The following is a 21879-nucleotide window of genomic DNA, read 5'->3' as shown; positions in this document are numbered from 1 at the left end:
CTCAGCTTCAGTAGTTTAAATATTAGTAGATTTTAATTCTATTTCTTATGATATTCTTAAATATTTAAAAAACATGAAACAAAATTCTGTTTAAAAAAGAAAAATAGGAAGCTCCTTAAAAAGCTTCTGAAGTTAATGGCATTTCAAGGCTGAGTGTAAAAGTTAATTCTTTCAAGGACTAAAGGTTTAAAACTCTGTCCAAAAAAAATTGAATCTGAGTGCAGAATCTACAGCTGGCCTTGACAGTGTGCAGGTATCATTCCAGAATAGTAAGATTTGCAGTAGTCATATGAAAAGGACTTACTGTTTGTTCATACTTAGTGTTCGATTTACAGAAGTTTTTAATTTAAATGTCAGTTAATTTTATTTCCTTTGAGGGTGTTTTGAAATATATTTTTTGTTCATAACTATTTTTATAAGGAACAGCTGTTTTAAAGTTGAAATAATGGAGCTGACCAGACTGTGAAGAGCAATATGAGCAATGGATAGTCTTTTTTCTGAACCATTCAGGGCTCTTCTTAAGGGAGTGATTGAGTTACTAGTTTTTCTTGAGGCCATGTATTAATATTATGCTTGAATTTCAAAGAGCTGATGACAGAACTGGCTGTGGTAGTGGTGTGTAATAGGTACACACTTTGCAGTTACAAAAATAAACACAGATCCACTGTCTGTAACACTTCAGTAATATTGCAGTACTTGGTTTGTTTGCTGGACTGCAGGCATAATTACTTAAACCGCATTCAAACTCTTTCTAAGCCTGTAGAGCTGGGACAAGCATGCCCTGTGCTTCCTTGGACAGTGGGCTGGATTGTGGAACTGATTTTTCTGGAGAAGAACTTTTTTCTCTTCCCTGTTGAGACCCTGGTGAGTGAATCCTGGTTCAACTCAGCATACAAATGATTCTGTACTTACTGACTCGGAAAAAGCAAATAAAGGTAGCAATCAGTAGCCAGGCTGCAGTAAGAGAGCCATGCTGTTTTATTACTAAATTCTAAAGACTTGCACCATCTTTGAAGTCTGGGGCTAAACAAACTGCCTCCAATACCATCCGACTTTTTTTTAAGTCTAGAATTCAACACCTTTGACTAAAATATTGTTTATATAGAAGACTGCCATGTTTTTAATAAAATGTGTGGTTTTAAACAGGATTTACTCAGGAAACGTAGACTGGCATAAGCTTTTCAGAAATTTGACTTCTGGATTGTTTTCTACTTGCATCAGAAAAGTTCTAAGCATTGGGCTTAAAATTAGATTTTTAAATGAACCAATTTGTGTAGGGGCTTGGAAAGCCCCCAGAATTCTGCATCTATTAAGGTCAAGCCCCTGAGCTGCTGTTTGTCATGTAATGAGGATATACGTTTGTCATGTAACAGATCTTTTTCTGAAACTTTGGCAGCCACTGTCTGAAATCTCTGAAGTATTTTCAGTGAAGCTTGCTGAAATGTCACTAGAAGAAAAAAAGAAATTTATTTTGAGGCAACTTTTATTGGAAGTTGAACTGTTTTGTTGAATAGCGGCCAGTGAGAATAATTTTCTTTGCCTTAAGAAGTATAAACAAAGTAGAATACAAATATTTAATTTGAGATTTTTCTGCTTGCTGTTTTAAACTAGTTTCATCTATCACAAATGCCCTCCTGTAGTTTTAAATCCTGTATTTCAGCCAGAACAGTGTTGATATAAATCTGTGTAGAAGCAGTGTTATGCTATGTAAATAATACACTATTATTTAGCCTTTTTTCTTTCTAGGGCAGTAGCTTTCCTTAATGAAACACATTTATTACACCTTATTTCAACTGAAATTGGTGCGCACTCATTTTTCTTGGTGCTTTCCAGTCAGTGTGGTTGCCAACCAGGATGCCCAGATTTTACTAGACTCCCCTGTGTCTGCCTGAGGAGAGGGAGATAGAGAACTCCCTCTGCAGGTATATGGTCTCTGTTTCTTTGCTTCCTGGATCTTGCCAACTGTCCTGTAATCCTAGGCACTCTGCTTGAGCAGGAGACACTTTTAATTTCTTTCTCATGCACATACTTCCCCTTTATGTCAGATCAGGATCTAAAGTCCTTGCTGCCCCAGTTCTGAAGGAATGTAGGCTATAATCCTGTAAATCTGCTAATATAGGTGTGGTTGGAAAAAGGGGAAGGACTACATCAGAGATACAGAAATTCAGGAAGATAAGATTCTGTTGAAAACCAAGCCATGGGGAAATGGTAAAACTCTCAGTAGAAATCCCATGTTATGTTGCAAGGGGAGGAGGGGAGGCAGGAAATGAAGATTGCAGGTGTAGCAACTCAAAAGGGATAGCTCTTCCATCTCTTCTGAAAACTTGAAGGTGCTGTGATGATGCACTTTTTAATTGCTACCTGTAGATCTCAAGTTGGAAATTAAACGAACACTTTAAGTGATAGTGTATAGGAAAAATTAATTATTACACTGGTAATTTGCACAGCTCTGCAAATTCTTTCTGTAACATACCTTTTAACTGTAGATCTTTATTGGTACATGGCTTTTGTATCCAAGTGGTATACTTGGCTGTTTTTAGTGCAAGAGATGTTCATCATTGAAAGGCACGAGGGAAAACTTCGGTGCGCATTAAAGGTGAGAGGAGTGAACAGTGAAAAACAGAAAATACTGTGCCACTGACATCGGGTTTTGTATTTATTGTAGCCTGACAAAGCTCTTGGCTTCTCATGACATTGGTTGGTGGGAATGTTGTATGGCCTGATTGGGCTTGTTCTGGGAAAGCTCATGGGAAACTTGTACTCTAAACTGGTGTTCAGTCCAGTTTTGTCTTGAGCTAAAATACGCCATCCTAAATTGATCAGTACTTATATGATAGGGTGCAATATTCTTTTGTCCAGAGGAAAAAAATTGGTAGCCTAATTACCATAACCGTAGATTGCCTCATGTGATGATAGTTACTAATGATGTATTTTTAAAGATTAACTTTGTTCAAGTGTTTCCATTGGTTTTAGTTACTAATGGCTAGCAAAAACTTTTCAGAGTCACCAAATGAAGTTTAACGTGATTCTGTAGGTTGGATTTTTGTATAAAGAGTTACGTTATTTTTTTTTGCTTGGAGTTTAAAAATGTTTTCTTACAACACATGTAAAGGGTCCACATAATTTTGAAGGGTATTTTGGATAACGTTTGTTTGAAAATAGTTACTAGTACTTGGCAGGAAGGTATTACATCTTCAGCTAATCCAGGTGTAAATTGGTTTTGGCTTTGGACATGTGATACTGTCATTATAGCATTTAGCATGCTCTACAGCAGCGCTTGATGCTGCGGGCATTGCTATATTGGCTTGAAATGTGGAAAATACTATAACCGCATAAACAACACTCTCTGCTACAAAACCTAGGTAAGCGCACTAACATTGCAAAGAATTTCCCTTGTCTTTCATATCTTACTTGAGGAAGCTGTGTAGCTACCCTAATAAGAACATTTCTGCTGAGAGGTGCTGATGGTTCTGTGGGGAGTCTACAAGACACAATGTATGGAAGCAAAGGTTATAGCAAGTACATTTCAATAGAAAATGCTGTGTGTATGTACTTTGGAGAAATACATATTTTTTCTTTTCAAAACACTTGCAAAAAAGCAGTATGTATGCTCAATATTTTATTATGCAGTTCTCAAATATGAATTCAATTAAGGTAATGAAAATGTATGCTGTTAAATTTGATGGTAAATTAGGTAAACAGAAGGATCATTTTAAGCAGCCCCTTCTTCTAACCCCTCTAAAAGAAGCCTAAACTTTCCCATAAAGTTCTTTCAGATATCAGCCCCATTATTTAAGGAAGAGTCAGGGACTGTGTGAACTACACCACTATATGTGCAGAGGAAGCAAAGTTAATATTACTTTGCACCCTCTAGTGAATTCTGGAACTTAAAAAGTATTCTACAAATACAAACTGAATTTTCTTCTTGCTTAATTTATGTGTGTGTTTTCTGAGTAGTATTGGTCAAACCATTTCCTTTCTGTTCTTATTTTTAACAGTTTGTTCTGTCAGGTTTTTTAAGAAAGAATCATAATATGAATTTCTTCAATTTATAAACAAAGAACAACCCCCTTAAAAGTTAAGGACAATCATTTCAATTAAGTTATCTGATAGAAAATTCAACTGGACTGTGTTAAATCTCTCAAAGTACTAATCTGACTTTTTAAAGCAGATTACCTCTAGTCCAGATGTTTAAAACACATCAGAAGTTTTGCAGAATGCTCAGGGTTGATGGAAACAGATTGCTTGGAATATGGGGCTCTCAATTGGGTACCAAAATTGCAGAGTAGCTCAGAATACTGGTTTACTACGCAGCTGACTTTACTGTTTCCTGCCTGTGGGAGGAATGTTGAGAGGGAGTTATCGCACATGGATTGCGTTCCTGCATCTAAGAGGAGGAGCCTGGAAAGCAGGGAGTTGTAGGGGTGGATCAAAAATGTATCAATGTAACTTCTGATTAAGCTTGGTCTTACTACATCATACTTTCGTTTTTGCTGTTAGTTGTTGGAGCAATTTGTTCATTTTAATGGACTTTTAACATTATAGGTATTTAATGTAAAAAAAACAACCAACTTTGCCATATGTACTTGTTTGAAGCCATCTCTCTTTGAAGTACTTCATTGTTTTTGTAGTTACTGTGAAATCAAATACGATTGCTTGAATTGTGTAATTGTCTGTGCAAATACAAAGAAAGCGTTCCTGCTTTCTGCTGTTGTTTTCAGGTGGCATTGATTCTTCACAGCCCGTGCACTCTGTGAGCCAGAGCGTTCTGTTTACCAAGCCTGGGGCTGGAACATCTGCTCCCTCTGCTGCGATCTCATCAGTCAGGACACCTGCTCGAAGCCTTTCTTCACAGCCACGATCTTCACCCTCTGTTTCACAGTCACCAGAGTCGGCCCTTAAGGAAGGTACTAAAAGGGAATGGGAAGTTAGAGTACAGACTTCTACTCTGTTCCACATGCACACATGAATGCTGGAAGCTTTATTGCTGCTCTTCTGCATTTGAGTGACTGCAGTACACCTCTTGCGTCTCATCAGGCTCTCTTAGTGTTCTTGTTTTGTACCACCTTGATTCTAACTTCTCTTAGCTCTTCTGTTTGATTTCCTTTGGCCATATGGCATCTTTGGCTTATTTGTCTTGTTGGCAGTCTTGTATGTCTCTTCAAAAAAGCCTGTCTTTCAGTTCCATTATTCTTCTAAAAAGCTGCTCACTATTTTAACTTCTTGGAAGGATGTCTTAAAAGTAGCTTTTGTAATCAGTCTGTATGGAAAAATCAGGTGTAAAATAGCAATTTGTTAGTGCTAGCACTGGGAAACAGAGTGAGTTTGAGTATTAAATTCAAACTGATAGAATGGTTTTCTTATTCCCTAGCTGTAAGCTCCCACGGAAAGCTGTTGCAGGGGTTCTTGAGGGAGAACAGAGGAGTTCTTGTATAAGCTCCTACCTGTTATGTTGGTAGCCTCCTGACAAAGAATCGGTTGGGTCTTGAGCCTTCTTCAGCCCTGATGGTTTGACTTGCCTCTTGACTGTTACATGTGTCTGTATTCCAAGTCTAATTTACTGCACTGGGGTTTTTTTGCTGTGTTTTCTCTTGGCAATTTGAGTTTTAAATTCTTACAGGAAAAGAACTCGCTGTGTGAGATGGAAGTAGGCATTAATTTTGTCCAGAATGACGTGATACGTCTAGTGTTCACAATAATTCTCAAAAGCGTGGTGTGTGACTGGCATAGTATGTTTTTTGTTCTTAAATTTCAAAGTCTTCTGATATAAATATCCAAATTCCTCATTTTCTTCCATTTCTTCGTGGAGTAGAGACAAGTAGTAACTTGTCTATGGATCAGCATTGTATATCTTACAGGCAAAAAGATAATTCTTCATTGCTATGAAGTCCTACGTACAATGTACCATTTTTAAGCAAAATAAGTCAGTTTTTGGAACCATGCTTGGTTCTCGGACAGTTTTATAGTTGATTTTGATACTGAGTAGGATTTGTGCTGTAGCTGTGCTTGCTAGAGAAAACTCTTGCTTCATCTTCCAAAAAAATTGCATAACTGTTTCTAATGAGAGAAAGGCTTTTAGCTGTTTAACTGCGCTTGCCTTGATGTGCAGTAAATATGGTTGTGCAGTGATTCCTGTATAATGTGTGAACACTTGGTGAATTAAATACACATCACTGTGGTTGCTGTTGAACTCTTCATTAAATTAAAATATTTCCACATAAGTGAAGGTTAATGCCATATGTAGCCAAATGAGCACACCTTAAAACCAACAACATACTGATGTCAGAAATATAAAGATAAGTCATCAGGAGTTTACGTTGATCTAGTTATATTTACATTGATATAATCAATAATGAATTCATCATGCACGTGTATGTGTTCTGTATTTCTATGTTTAGATTATGTTTTTATGAGCATTAGGAGACTTCAAACTCTCTTCATTTCGTTTCATTTGAGGAATCTGGAAAGCATAATGTACTCTTGCAATACCATTTTATCACATTTAATTGCTGATAACTTTATTTGTAGCAATTAACCTACTGCAAAAATAGAATACATATTTGTCTGGGTTGTTAGAATTCCAAGTGTTTCTCATGCAGAGATTAAATGGACTGATTTTTTTCATATTATAGAGTAGTGCTGTATGCATGAAAGCACTCTGGAAAAACGGTTTGAACTAATTTTTAAAGTGGATTTCATTGTTTTAAGCTCCTGAGTGGGCATTCCTATACAGAATTAAAATTTTCTACTTACTTATTTGACTATGTTCTAACAGGACAAAGAACTTAAAATGAATTAAAGCCTATTTAGTCTTATATAAATATCCATACAAATTTAATGCAGATAAATAATTTACCTGAGAACAGCATCCTAGAGATTAACTTTGAGAATGCATGTCCTGTCTGGATGCTATTTGTAGACTTCCTTTGGTTTTATGTTGATGAGAGGAGCTGATGAGTAAATGAAAATAACTTAAAGCAAAGAGTTTAAGGGTGGAGAAGAGGAGGGTTCATTTTGTAGGAACTACTTTGTAATATTGAGATCCTAATGCCATAGTAAATCCATTGAAAATATGAGGGTTGTGGGTACAGAGCCAATTAAAGAACTTCAGGATATAGTTTATTTTTGCATATGGCTATTTAATTTTCATTTTTGGTGGGGCCTCCGTTATGAAACTTAAGCCACATAAAACATACACTTCGCGTTTTAAAGTCTTTCACGGAATGGGTGGTTGTACTTAAAATATCTAAATAGTTGGTTTTTTCATAGGCAAATGAGTTCTTACCCCAGTTTATCCTTTTGTGTCCTCCCACCTACGTTTCTACATGCCTGTAAAACATAGTGGGATAAAGCCTTAGAATGTGATGATATTATATTACAGGTACATGGGTAGCAGGGTTTAGAAATTTCCAGTACAAGAAATTTGTGACGATTTAAATTACATGGTTGCATTTCAAGCCAGTTGTATGAATAATCTCATTCAAAATAAAGAATGATTTTAAAGTAAGCTTTAGCAGTTTCAGGAGTGGGAGATTTTAACATTATTAACAAATCTGTAAAAGATGGTAGCAGAACTGAGCTGTCACAACTGAAATAATGAATAAGCATGTGGTGGCACTTAGAACTGTTGTCTTCAGCCACCTGTTTCTGCCCTTCATTTGTTTCTTCCCCTGTGCTGGCCTACCCGTGGCATTGCTGTGCTGTGAACTAGAATTGGAGGATTTTCCACCTGAGAATGACTTCTTAAACTAGGTTATTTTTCAGCCAGATCAGCTCTCAGATTGGTTTTGTGGCTGGACAGTTGTGCTAGTACAACACAGGCGTATCCTAAAGGCAGAAATTTGTAGTACTGCTGGCAATGAAAATAAAATCTATTCGCTCGTAAGGCTGGTAAGAGTCAAGACAGCCCTGCCTCCAGAGGATTCATAGTGACATAGTTCATGATACCTAAACTTCTGTTTCACTAGCATAGTTTTTAAATCTCTTTCTCTATTCTTTCTGAACACGTGCATCCTTTATGTATGTGACGAGTGACTGGAAAAGGGGGATTTTTTACAGTAGAAGTTTGTTTTTTCAAAAAAAAACCCACATTCCGAAGACTCCAAAGCAGCATTAGTAGAATGACTAATTCAGTCTTTGTCTCTTATCTGCCCATGCTTGGAATTTTTGCATTGGCATGCCCCTTCCAGGTAAATGTACTTTTTCTTCTCCTATATGTGTACATGGTATTTGTTAGAGGTCTGTCTTTGCACTCTCATACTGTGCCCATCTTCTTTTACTTTGGCTCTCTGTGTTACAGTGCATCTCGTCATCCTGACTTTTTCCCCCTTTTTACCTGCATGTTAATTATTTTAAGTTGTTTTTTCCTCTTCACAATAGTGCAGTAGTTCTGTCTTATCCCTCAGTAGCTCTCCCGGGCCTGAGAAAAGACATAGTCAGCATGGGTGTAATCTGGTTTTGTTCAGAGAATGGTTTTCTTGTATCCTCCTTATCAAGTGCATCCAGTTAACCTTCATAAAAGGCGGGACTATGAATCACTTGAGTTAGTCCTGTATTGTAGCAGTGTAGAGGAACCAAAGCATTGTACATCCTTGGTTGCACTTGCGTTCATTTTTGCCTTCATCGTTCTCACTGCTTGTATTGTGGAGAAACTTGATTGGAATTGTAGGAGTATTAACGCACTAGGTAAAGTGAAATAACGTCTGTCTCATCTTGCGCTAACCTCTGTATGAAAGTTTGTCTTTTCAAGAATGTGGTGATACGTTTTTGCTCTGTTTTCTTTTTACTTCCACTGTTTGAAGAGGTATTCTTCACCTTGATTCTGTTGTTTTTGCTTAAGTGAAGTTGAAGTGATCCTTTTGGGTTCATTTGCTAACCCTTTAAAAAAAAGCCATGAAACTGGCAGCATTTTTAGCCTGTAATTTAAATAAAATGTTGATACAGTTGATTCAGGTTGTGGATGGAAGTATTATTAATTACCATAGTGGTTTCAGATTATGCATAACATACAACACTTCTGCAGTGCTTTATAGTGTTAAAATGAAGATCACTATTCTAATGGTGCCACTGTGCTTCTACAGTGGAAAAAAATCCCAAACTCTCAAGAATCTGAAAAATTTTGAAGAGTTTTGAAGAATTAGAATACCTTCTTGCTATAGCAATCCTTTGGATTGCTAAGAAACAGTGGTCACTTGCATTTATTTAGGATGTTTCTGCCTGACTGCAAGCATATTTAAAATCCTCGCTAACCCTGCCCTGTGACAAGAGAAACTTAAGACTTCTTCGAGGTGCTGAAATTGAATCAATATTGAGTGACGTAGGAAATTAATTATAAGCCATTGCTCCATGTTTCACTCTCTTAAAATGGTATATATACGTGTTGCTTTTTTTTATTGGTCACGTGTTTAGAGCAGATATTGTAAAAAAAAAAAAAAATAAAAAAAAAACCAGTACCAAAAAACCTTATCTGTTATGGTTTGGAGGTGACAGTGGTAACAGTTGTGTTGTCACCAGATCTTAAAAGTGAATGGTGTATTTAGGTGCATAAATATGGGTCTGTGAGCCTGAATTTAGGCTCTAAGTTAAAAATAAGACTAATGAAGTTTCTGGGTTTACCTAGCTTAGATTTCACTGTGTTGCTGAAGTATATGCCTATACTCTTGCACGTACTCTCACAGCAGTAATTTCATTAACTTCTGACAGTGTTCAGAATTCCAGTGAATTATTCCTGTCTTAAAAGGGGCAGGTGTGCCAAGCAAGAGTATAAAATTAATGTTTTTCATAAAACAATTTATCTGGGAAGGAACTCATTTGCCTCTGTATATTAACTTATGAAAGTATTCCAGTGGGCAAACTGGTATTAAGTACGCATATAGAAGGTCTGTGTGGGTGTGTTTAACTTCCTGATATACATGCACATACACACATATATATACATGAAATTTCCTGGTATCTTCCATATGCTACTAATACTTGGCAAAACTAGCCCACTAAAAACTACTGCTGCTGTACTGCTTATATAGTTCATACATGAACTATAGTCTGTAGCCTAGGGTTGTAGATTTAACTTTTTGCATGTTGGGATTTTCTCTAGAACAGCTTCTTTCTCTCACTTTTAATGCAATTATTTGTGACTTCGTTTCTCGTCTTTCTGGTCTGTCTGACTCTTATGTTTGTGCTTTCCACTTCACAGGCATGCAGTATGGTGGATATGTTAATAATCAAGCTAGCTCTGCACCAGCTCCCTTGTCATCAAGTTCAGATGATGAGGAAGAGGATGAGGAGGATGAGGAAGCAGGTTGGCTTTAGCTTTACACCAGTATCTTGTTCTCTTCCTACTCAAGTTTTATTCTGTATTTCCATCCCCTGAAACATTTTTCCTTTAAGATGGAATGTCTCTCTGACTCATCATGTATCAAATTACCTAGAAAATTCCCAGCTGTTACTAGTATAGTAAACAAAAAGGAGTCCAGTAGTGGTCAGCAAACCGTCTGGTTTGGGGTTTTTTGTCATATTAGTATCAGATGTTTTATGTATCTAACAAAGTAATATTCACAACTTGAAAGACTCCCATATATTTAATATCTTGATTTGTAGTAGGTTTTAAACTCTTAAGTGAAGATAGCTAGCTCTTTAACTTAGACTGATAATTGCTTGTGTTAAGCAACTAGGTGCCATTTGTATTGTTACAGTAAACAGTGTTTACCTTGTTTCTCATTTTACATATAGGGAACTGTTACAGTTAAGGTAGTAAGTACTAAAAGGTAATAAGTGTGCTTTTTAAGACGGTAAATTAATCTCTGCTGCTTTTTTTTCTCTTTCTAACTGTGTGTCCTTGGTCAGGCACATAATTTCAGTTTTAATCTGCTTGCTTTGTAGGGAACTTAAGTTTGTTTACTTTTTTTAAGAAGCAGTTTGTCCTGATTGATTGAAATTTACATTCTTGATTGTAAGGATTCTGCCTGTATTTTGGCAGAATGGCTTGGTTTTGCAAGTTTTATCTCTCTCACCACCTTAGTCTTTTGGATAGTAACTTTTTTTCTTCTAACTTAAAAAAAAGTCTTTACAATCTATATAAGTGGTAACAGTGCAAAAAGCTGTTTGAGATAAGATTAGACTTCTACCCTTGTTGATAGGTGGAAGTAATAGCATGTACCTTGGGCTGATACACTACACCCATTTGTGTGTGCTAGTATTAATTTGGGATAGCAAACTTTTGTAACTCTTCCTTTAAGCTTATAATTCATATTGTAACAGGGCCATGTAATTCTGAGTTTTATTAAAATATAAAACTGGAATGCTGTAAAAATAGCTTAGTGTGCTCTTAGTGATACTGTGAAGAATGGAGCAAAAAATGACGTCCAGGCCATAATTAAGAACAATGGGATGGGTTCATGTTATCAATTTGAATAATAATGATTCAACTGTGATGTTGAATTATTATTAGAATATTAGCAGAAAGCAGTTGCTGCTGTTCTTTTTCCAAGGAGGAAGGCATTTTCAGCCGAAAACACTGGTCATTGTTCCAGCCAGAGAAGGACAGGACAGTATTTGGAGGGTGCAATAGTATCAATATAAGTTATATTATTACCCCCAGCCCTAGTGGAGCACAAGTATCAGGATACTTTGGATATCCTGTGTAATTCTTGCTGTTTCAGATTATTGGTTCAGTTTCCTCACTTTCTTACCATTTGTGTGGTAACACTTTCATTCTTTCAACAGGCTTGAGTATTAGTATTAAATTATGAATAGTAACTTTTGAATAACTCTTCTTTTTAAATCTAAGGATACTTCCTAATTTTAGATATCAAGGTTTTTTTCTAATGCCATGAGTCTAGTTAGACTTTACCAGCTAGAAAACAATTTCACTGTGGGACATAAAGTTTGCTTTGGCTGTTGTGATACAACTGCTGTTTGAACTCTGCTTTCTAAAGAGTAGGCTAAAAGAGCCAGGAGAGTATTTTGGTGTATTTATTGTGGGGCTACCTACTGAATTTTCTGCAGATAATTATCTTTGCCTAATCCCATGCCAAGGTTTCGGTCAAAGGATATGTCAGAATTTTTTAATACCAGTCAGAACCTTTGTCTCCTTACTTTGTTTGCTAAACCTACCACGGACAAAGTTTTCATGCTCCCTACCATCTTTCTTTCTCGTTTTGTACATTGCTAAAGCCTATAGCCTTTGAGCTATTGTTGTATTTAAATCTATCTTATGCAAAAGAGTGAAAGAGCACCCAGGTTCAATACGTAGCCTACCTCATCAATAACTATCCTGTTTTATGCCCTGTCACCAGGAGTTAATGTAAACCCTAACCACATTCTGTAAACAGGTTTCTAGCTCAGGCTGTGCCAGTGGTTTTATGAAAAGCAGATGTTGGACATCTGGTTGCTTGTGTTTGTGTAGCTTCTCAATTTTTTTGTCACTCTCACCAGTTAGTTCTTTAACTATGTTGCCAATGAGTTCTTGAAAACTCTGAAAGCAAAAGTTATACTGGTAAAATAATTACTTAACTGTAAAAGCACTTTGTAAGTATTACTTTTTTCTAAGCAGTGCTTTCTAATATCTTTCTTTAGAAAAGATTTTTTTTTTTCTGGCTTCCTAATATGTTCTCTGGTCTGGTGTTTATTATGCTAAAGTAAACTTTGACAGTTGTTGTAGCCTATTGTTTAATTTTGTGGAAGTTGTTGTGCTTTTTATTGATGGAGAATCTGTGAGATTTCCATGACATGTGACCAGCTTAGTTTGATGCTGCATTTGAGGTGCAGGAAACTGTATAACTTACTGGTTTTGAGTCACCTATTTGTTTCCCAGTGGAAAGTAGACCAGGGCACGTCGTAATTCTTGTAGGCATTGGGACTCAGACAGTTCTCAAGAATGTGTTACAAAACTTGGAAGGTCTTTAGAAGCAAAGACCTTAAGTGAAAGGTCTTCAGTCAGTAAGCGTAAGGGTTACTCAGTAATAGGATTCACTTCCTTATTTTAAGTTAGGCAAACCTTGTTTGTGTTTCAGAATATCTGAGATTATACTTTCTGGTTAAACTTTTCTATATGTCAGAATGGATGCATAGATTTCTTTTTTGTAGTAGTAGTAAAAGTATGGCCAAGTTCCATTATTTTTACTTACAGCATGCTTTTAAGATATATTCTTTTATATATTTGTCAAATTGGTTTGTCTTAACTTTTCCAGCAAAGCTTGGGAAGTATATAATATTTCTTCTTTGCAACTTACTGTGTTATTGATATCTAGTGAAAAGAGCAAGCTAATTTTACATGAAATTATATTATAGATGGATAAAATTTTATGAATATGATTTACTATGGGAAAAACTCAGTAAAGAGTGACATAGTGGTTAAATCAAAAAGCTTGAACTAGTGTCTTATGTGTTCATAACTGTGCTTACATCCTCTTGGTATTTTTTTGAAATGTAGAACTCGCTTCTGGTCAGACAAGAAAAACTTCTTGCAAATTCTTGATCTTGTTGACCTAATAAAAGTATATTTTGCCTTCTGTATAGTAGGACTTGCCAAGCCTTTTAAAGCTGTGCTCCTGCTCAGGGAACAAAATAATGAATCCTGTTTCCTTCAGTTTCTAGAATAAAAACAAAGGTAAAATTTGGCAGGAAAAGAAATCTTGCAGTTATGTTCCCTTATAAACTTAAGGGGGAGAAAAGGGGGAAATTTACAGTAAAAAACAATGTGAAAACTAATATTTTGTATGTTTCACAGTGTTACTATATTATTTTTTAAAATCTATTGTTAGTGTTATGAGGGCTTTTAAATAGTTTTTCCTCTTTCTTAGATGAATGCTTTAAAGGCAAAATGTTCAGAAATAATCTATAGTCATGATGTTCCCATGGTATTGATCTGTACCAAATGTCAGCAGTGTTAGCTTCCATATGCAGGAGTCTCTCTACTTGGAAATCTCAATCGAAGGGGGATCAAATCTCAAACGTTCCACCGTTGAAGTTCTCCCTTGAAGTACTTCCAGCTTCACAATGGGGTGTGTGGTCACGGTTGCTCCTTCTGAGTAGAACAGTATCAGTGAATCTCTTTTCAGTCTGTTCTGCCACAAAAGTTTATATATATAATTGTGTTTTTTGAATTCTTAATTATACTCTTTCTTTTCTGTAACACTTCATGGCTTGGGGTGTTTTAAGGAGCAGATACATTTAATCTCCTTGGCCCTTTTTCTTCGGAAATTACGTGAAATTACACTGAAAGAAGTGTTTTTAAATACATTTTTGTTTGCAGTGTTTTACAGTAAGATACTCAAGATATGTGCATAGGGTGAACTAAAAATTAAGCATTAGGAGTCTCTTCAGTACTAACAACTATGTATGTGCCCCTGTGCTTTTTTACTTTTGGCTGGTTAACTTTTACATAGTCAGTTTTGGTTGTACTTTTGTACCAAAAGTAACTGTTTATTCTGACTGAAGCCCAGACTTCTTGTCAATGTTCAATGGGAAAGAGAAGCTCTGTATTGAAAACAAAGCAAGCTCTGAATTACAACAGCACAGAAAGGAGGAAAGAATTAAATACTTGTCAGTTTTGTTTGAAGGTGGGGATGGTACGTGATCATTCTGAAGATGATGGGGATCTTCTGTTGTTTGCAGTTGTGAAGGAAGTCACAGTGGAGACTGTTTTAAAAATGCTTTTTGTAGCTTCAGTTGATGTAGTCCAGAAGAACTTTTAATAGAATTTTTTTTTTTTTTTCAAAAAACAACTTTGTAAATTGTTTTTGTCTTATCCCTTTATCTCTTGCTATTTGTTGGGCATGTGCTTGTTTGGTTTTTTAATATCATGTTGATTGTTTTATCTCTTCTTCCCCCCTCCTCTTTGCAATGGTTATAGCTTTCAAGTCTCAGGGCTGGAGTGGTGTTTTGTCCCCGGGATCTTGCTTGACAGTTTCTTATCAAAGCTTTTAGAAAAAATTCTGTCTTATTTCTCAAAAATTTACCATTTCTGAAGCACCTAACTCTAAATCGTTTGCCTCCCCCAGCAATTGATAGTTCCTCTACTACAAGCAGTGCCTCCCCTGTTCTGAACAATTATGATGCCCTGGAAGGAGGTGGCTATCCAGGTAAGCAGTTTATTGCGTGTTAATTGTGAATTGTTTGTTTAAAGACTTAAATATCTACTGTTTATGGGTTGTTGGGTTTGTTGGGTTTTTCTATTTCTGATGGTGTTTACTCTAAATTAACAAGTAGGTGAGAGGAAATGCCTATGAAAGGACTGGGGGCAGTCAGCAGAGGGAACATACCTCGCTTTTTTAATCACTTATCACAGTTTTAACACTGAAGTTGGAGTAACCTTTTAATAGAACTTCCCTGTATTGTAAGTCAGACTTTCCATTGTAATATTGAGGGTAGTGCTGAAAGTATGCTCTGTGTGAAAGCAGGCATCTTTCTCTAGGTTATACTGATGCCTGATTGTTGATGTTAGTAGCTGATAGTAGTTCACTTGCCACTGAAGTTTTGAGATACCAATGATATCAGCTTGCAGAGATGCTTGGATCAGGTTTTTGGTTTTGTATTTTTCTTCATTTAAAGAAAATGGCTGCTATTTTGCTTATTTTTAGAGATAAAAATATTAGGAATGTCAGGTTTGTTCTAAATGAACTAGCAGACCACCTCAGTCTTAAAATCTGTAAAGCTGTCATATTGAGAGCAGGTGGAAAAGATGCTGTTCAAGCTAGGTATCTTGGCCGATATTTTAAAAGGTAATCGGATTATTTCAGGGAGCCTCCTTGTCTGGCTCTTCCACATTGCTCTGGCCTCTGAAAATGTCACAGTAGTTTGCTTAGTTTGATGGGTTCCTCTGTAAAGTGAAACCTCTGTCAGTTAAAAGCCAATACTGCTGTCCACACAGGATCTAGCTCAGGCAGTAAGGGCAGAGGCGTGGCTACAGGATTACAAATCCTAATTTCTCAGCTAATAACAAACCATTTTGGTTCAGCTGAAGGCATATTCTAAAAATATCTAGTTGCTTCTGTTTTCCTTAAAGAGTAAGAGTATCAACTTTAAATTTCTTTGATCTGTTGATTTTGGGGGTTTTCTTCTGCCCCCTGGAGTGCTTATGCCAAATGTAGTTTCTTGGCGGTTGGTTTCCTTGCCTGCCACTTTTCCCAGTGGATTTTACTAAGCTTAAATTCTCCTGAAACTTAGCTGATGTTTGGAGACACTTCTAAAAAGTAGTTTCATGTCTTTACAACCGTTAGGCTTTCTGTGAATTTACGTCTATGCCTTACTTATAATTTGGCCTTTAGAAATAATGAGACTAGACTGTGCTGCAAGGATAATCAGGAGGTGTTGCGTAACTTGAAGAAAAGCTCTGTATCTACATTTGGAGAATTGCTCTGTTGCTGTAGCCTTATGTTTTAAACAGTATTCATAAGTGGTAGAGAAGAGACTAAGCATGAATGGTCTCTTGGCATAAAATGTGGTTCTAAGGGGTTTTTATTTCTTTTTCTAATTCAGTTGAAATACATTTTGAGTTGCTTTTTTCACTTTTTTTTGTAAAATAACATTTTGTTAGTGATTGCACAAGTCTGTGGCCATATTTCCATGTATGTCCCCTTTATCAGCATAATTGCAGTAATCTGCCTTGCTAATTTATGTAGTCAGTGTAGATCAAGATCTTCATGGATAATACAAAAACATATGAATTGAAGTGTTGTTTGTTAAGCAGTTAGGAGTTTCTGTTTAAATTAAGAAAGAAATAGCAAGCATATTCAATACCTGTGGGATTTCTTTTGTCCTTCCAGACACACGTTCTGTGACCAGCAGCCCAGTTCCTGCTCCATCAGTCCCACAAACATCAAAAGCTTCTAAGCCCTTTGGTTATGGATATCCAACACTGCAGCCTGGCTACCAAAATGCAGCGCCACCTACTCCTGTGCAGCACAGTAATCCAGGACACCATCCTGGGTTTCAGCAGTATCAACAGGTTTGTATTTTTCATTTAAAAGTTACTTCATGAAGTAACTTCATGGGAAGAGACTTTTCTGTGTGATATATTTCTCTTTTTACATATTTTCATATTTTATTTTTGTAATTTCTGAGGCACTAAATGTTAAGTAAAATATTGATGTCATAGCTCTGCATCTTCATATTAGAAGGCTTTTGAATTAAAATTTTAAGTGTATCTCTAAGTATTTAGGCCTAACAAATTTGCTTCAAGAGTTGTCAGCAGCATCCTTTATTGATAGGAAACCGTGAAGAAGCATACTGAAGTACATGATCAGCAAATACACGTTTGATCAGAGCACTACTAAAGGCTGTGATCTCAAGCATTAAATCACCTTATGAGCAAGGCATGGCATAGGGTCCAGATGAAGGAGTTCTGCAGAGCCTGTGCTGGGTGTGTGGTGGAGCAGGCTGCCTGCACCTGCTCCATTTTTCCTGGTAAAGAGAGCACCGAACACCCAAGAAGTTTCGTACAATCACATGGCTCCTGTTACACATGTGAGTCACCCGAGAGTGGTGGAATCTGAAGAAGAGGCAGATGCTGAGACAAAATGCAAACACTGAAGAGTTGTAGAAAATGAAATGTACTGATGTACAAATCCCACACTCTGAAGGCCCAGCTGGCAAATGGGTTGAAGCTGCTGTTGCAGGTCATCAAAATTCCTTACTGAGCTGAGTATAGTACTACAAGTTAGCATATATATCCGGGAATGCTTTCACTGCTACAGAGGTAACGTCAAACGTGATGTGGAGGAAATGTTTAATTTTTTTTCTTAATTGAAAAACTAGGTTCATCTTCACTATCATGCAAGATGGAGTTAAGCTTTCTTCAGCAGTACACAGTAAAAGAAAAACCCAACAATTAGAAGGTGCAGCAAGTGAAATTCCAGTTGGATATATAAGGAGAAAATTCTTCAGAATGGGAGTAGGGAAGCACTAGAACAGATTGTGCTGTGAAATCTTCAATCCTTAGATATGTTCAAAACTCAGCTGGACAAGCCTATGAGCAACTTGATCTAGCTTTGAAGTTAGCCTGGCTTGAGCAGGGGGGTTGGACTACCAGACCTCAAAGGTGCTTTCCAACCTAACCTTTTCTCCTCTTCTACAGTTTTTTTTTTTTAAATTTAAAAAATAAATAAATCAATTTCTGTAACTTGGAAAAGGTACACTGTAACATCTTCAAAGAGGGAAAAACTGTCAGCCTTTCTAGTAACTTCTTTTCTTATGCCTGGAAAGCTTGAAGGAGTATGTGTGACTTCCAGTGTTGATTTATATCATGAAGTTGAATTTTGTCCAACGGTACATATTTGGAAGGTGTGTCACATTTGTCTTAGCATTATTAAATTTCTACCATACAACTCTTTTCTTTGGGTTTATTATGAACTACTGCTCTATCTCTTTTTAATACATGTCTGGAAGAATTTGGATTACAGGAAGATTTAAGGTTCTTATTTGAACTTCATTGTGTGTTTATCCATTTGCAATGCTCTTACTTTTTTCAGCAATATCCAGGTGTGAACCAGCTGTCCTCTTCCTTAGGAGGGTTAAGTCTACAGCATTCTCAGCAGCCAGAAAGCTTGAGACCAGTAAACCTTACACAAGATAGAAATATTTTGCCTGTATCTTCAGTTCCAGCACCTGTGCCTAACTTGAATTCTGATCTTAGGAAGTTAAACTGCAGTCCAGAGTAAGTCTACTGTGTCTAGAATAGCATCTTATATTATTCCGGTGACTAATAATTATTTAAAGTGCCAAAAAAATGTCTAAACTGACTCCTGACTTTAAATCTTTGTGATGAGCTAGTATAACGCCTTTCACTTGAAAATAAGTTCATACCCTGCATCCTTACACAAATATTGAAACTGTTCTGCCATCAGAATACATTATATGCAGTGTGAGTGTAGCTCAATTACCGAAACATTAAGAAACCTGACTAATCTTTGCATCATTTTATCCATCTAAAAAAATCTATTATTTAACACCTTAATGTTATGCAGTACATTTCATAGAATATTTTTGTAATATTGCATAGGATTTTTTCCAGAAAACTATGATGATCATGCCTATATACACTGAATAAATTGTGAGTATAAGAGTATATTTTACTGTAGTACGCCTGTAATCATGATGTATCCTTTCACCTCTAATCAACATTAAGTAGTGTTATCTACCTATCCCAAGTCAAGTGCAGCTAAGTACAATGGAAATTACTACTCCACAAAGATCTTAATTCTAAATCCAGAAGAAATCTTATTCATTGCTCCAAATTAACTCAGCTTACTGCCCTGGTGACAATGCATGGTCCCCCTAGAAAACAGAAATCAGAAAACTGGGGGTCTTGAAATCATTCTTAGGCATGGAACACTTTCGACAGCTCTGTTCATGCATTGGGGTTTTTAGTGCCATTTATTCAGATTTAAGTCCATTGTCCACTTTACATACACAAAAGGGAAGATTCTGGCTCTTGGTATTTGATGTCCTTTTCTACTGTTTTCTTACTAGTTCTTGGCAAGTAATATTTATTGAAATATTGTATTCCTTCTTTAGTTCCTTCGTGCAAAAAATCTTTAATAAAATACACCTTTTTACATTTAGCATTGTACCTAAAGCAGTTTTATCTGTTTGCTGCAAGTTCATTTTGGTATACTTTCATTGCTGAACTACTAAATTGGGGAGCAGGAGAGGTGTTGGGGTTTTTTTCTTTAGGAGGCTTTTAAAAATCTTTCATGCATTAAGTTTGTTTATTAAATCAGCTTTCTAAAACATAGGATTCTTAAATTTCAAAATTCCTTAATCAGGTGTTAACACAATGTTTTTAACGTCTTTCAACATTTCATTTTCAACATAATCTTTTTATCTCCTTTCAGCTCATTTCGATGTACATTGACAAATATTCCGCAGACACAGGCTTTGTTAAACAAAGCTAAGCTTCCTTTGGGTTTGTTGCTACATCCCTTTAGAGACCTAACGGTAAAGTAGCTTTTTTTTTTAATAGTATATGTATTAATATACACATTTGTCCTATTTTCATTGAAACGATAAAAAATAATGAACTATAAGCCCTAAATTTAACAGAAGTAACAAAAAATTGTTTGGAATTTAGAGAGGAGGAGGGGAAAAAAGCCTTGAAATTGCTACTTCATTGAAACCCGTAAGGGAAAAGTTTGGACAAGTCCTTCAAAATTTTTTCCTTATTGTTGGAGAATTTTGCCTGTGGTTCTCTGAAGCTCTGGTTACTGCTCTGTGTGTTGGGCTCAGAACTGTTGGATACCTCTTGAAAAGGTGTTTCCAGCGCCCTCTTGAAAAGAGGTGCTCGTGTTTAATGTATTACTGGTATGATAAATTCTGTCAATAGAAGATAAGCATGATGGCAGATTGAAGCTGTGTTTTAAGCAACTCCTGTCCATCTCATTTATTTGTATTTAGGTAAAAAGGTGAATAACTCTCTGGTATTACTTTTTTCATATAAAGTGTGTTCTTCGTTTAAGATTTGCTGTCTGTCATTTAGTCACCCAAAGTTGTCCTGTCTTTAGCTATGTAACTTAAGATTTTTAATGAAATTACTTTATTACATCTTTGATTTGTGAGATTGTATTAAGACAATAATTAAATATTATTTCTTCTGTTTTTAAAGGGGAGAATATTTTTAATAGGCATCATTATTACTCTATGAAAATGAGCTAAAAAGGTAAAAGGAAAGATGATAGAATATATAGTATTATGAAGCTTTTGTACGCTGTACTGCATGGTAATGTTTTCCATAAAACGTATTATGTGCCTTTGTTACAGCTTTCCATTGTTTCTTTTTAGCAATTACCAGTAATAACATCAAGCACAATAGTGAGGTGCAGATCCTGCAGGACGTATATCAATCCTTTTGTTTCTTTCATTGATCAAAGGAGGTGGAAATGCAATTTGTGCTATAGAGTTAATGATGGTAAGTTTTTGTCAAGAGATGCTTGCATTTATAGAATCTCTTTCAACTATTGGCATCTTATCAGTCCACGGGATACTTCAGATTAAAATGACAGTGTTCTTAAGGTGATTTTAAAATCTCTGGATTATAAGTCAGATGTGCTGTGTGTTTTCTGAAGCAAAAGGTTGTTCTGCAATTTTCTGGGAGACTAAGAAAATGTAATTATATTACCCTGATTACTTGTGTAATGAATTCAACTTAACTCCGCTGATGGCTGTTGCAATATGCAAGTGGAAACATGATGAGAGCTAATGCTGTCTGCAGTCCAGGCCAGAGGGTATGAGAAACAATACAGATTGAAGCTTGTTGTGAAACGCTCTATTTGCATTGATGTGTTAAAGTTGGGGAAATACTGCTGTTTAAAATAAACCTTTTGTTTCCCATTATTTAACTTTGTTGGTCAAGGTACTTGAAATGATCTTTTGTTTTATGTATCCTTAATCTGAATTTTTTTCTGTTGTTAATGATAATTGAAATATGTCTGTGTTAGTTTGCTTGTAGCTGCCATATGGTTTTTATTTGCTTACAAACATATTAACCTTTTCAGGGGGAAAAACATTTTTTCTTTTTTTTTTTTACAGTTCCTGAAGAATTTATGTATAATCCTCTGACACGATCTTATGGAGAGCCTCACAAACGGCCAGAGGTCCAAAATTCTACAGTAGAATTCATTGCTTCCTCGGACTATATGGTAAAAAAAGCTTTCATGGGAACTTCAACAACAGTTGCATCAATTGCATGTTCATATAAATGCGTTTGAAATGAATGTTGCATATTGCTCCAGCAGTGTGTATTAATTTTACTATGAAGGCCCTCTTAACACCAAAGAATACTTAAAACTTGTATTTGGTTTGAATTTTAGCAAATGTAGATATATTCAGAGGCTTGTCAATTAAAGGCAACTGCAACGTGTAAAAGTCCAGGGTAGCTTAATGTGG

General features: G+C 36.1%; 1 protein-coding gene across 3 annotated transcripts in view; it reads left to right on the top strand.

Annotated features, from left to right (window-relative positions):
* SEC24B (SEC24 homolog B, COPII component) overlaps positions 1-21879 on the top strand; it is a 45845-nt gene that overhangs the window by 7396 nt on the left and 16570 nt on the right. For 2 of the 3 annotated variants that reach the window (XM_075090676.1, XM_075090677.1), the window contains 8 exons: positions 4722-4907; positions 10193-10297; positions 15000-15080; positions 16764-16945; positions 18468-18652; positions 19833-19935; positions 20776-20902; positions 21523-21632. In XM_075090676.1, the coding sequence (XP_074946777.1) occupies positions 4722-4907; positions 10193-10297; positions 15000-15080; positions 16764-16945; positions 18468-18652; positions 19833-19935; positions 20776-20902; positions 21523-21632 (1079 nt within the window). The remainder of the gene's footprint in view (positions 1-4721; positions 4908-10192; positions 10298-14999; positions 15081-16763; positions 16946-18467; positions 18653-19832; positions 19936-20775; positions 20903-21522; positions 21633-21879) is intronic. The other variant, XM_075090675.1, reaches the window with a different exon arrangement.

Source organism: Phalacrocorax aristotelis, chromosome 4, assembly GCF_949628215.1.
Source record: "Phalacrocorax aristotelis chromosome 4, bGulAri2.1, whole genome shotgun sequence".
NCBI lineage: Eukaryota > Metazoa > Chordata > Aves > Suliformes > Phalacrocoracidae > Phalacrocorax > Phalacrocorax aristotelis.
The sequence above is the reverse complement of the archived record's forward strand: the minus strand, read 5'-3'. Positions and strand labels throughout refer to the sequence as shown.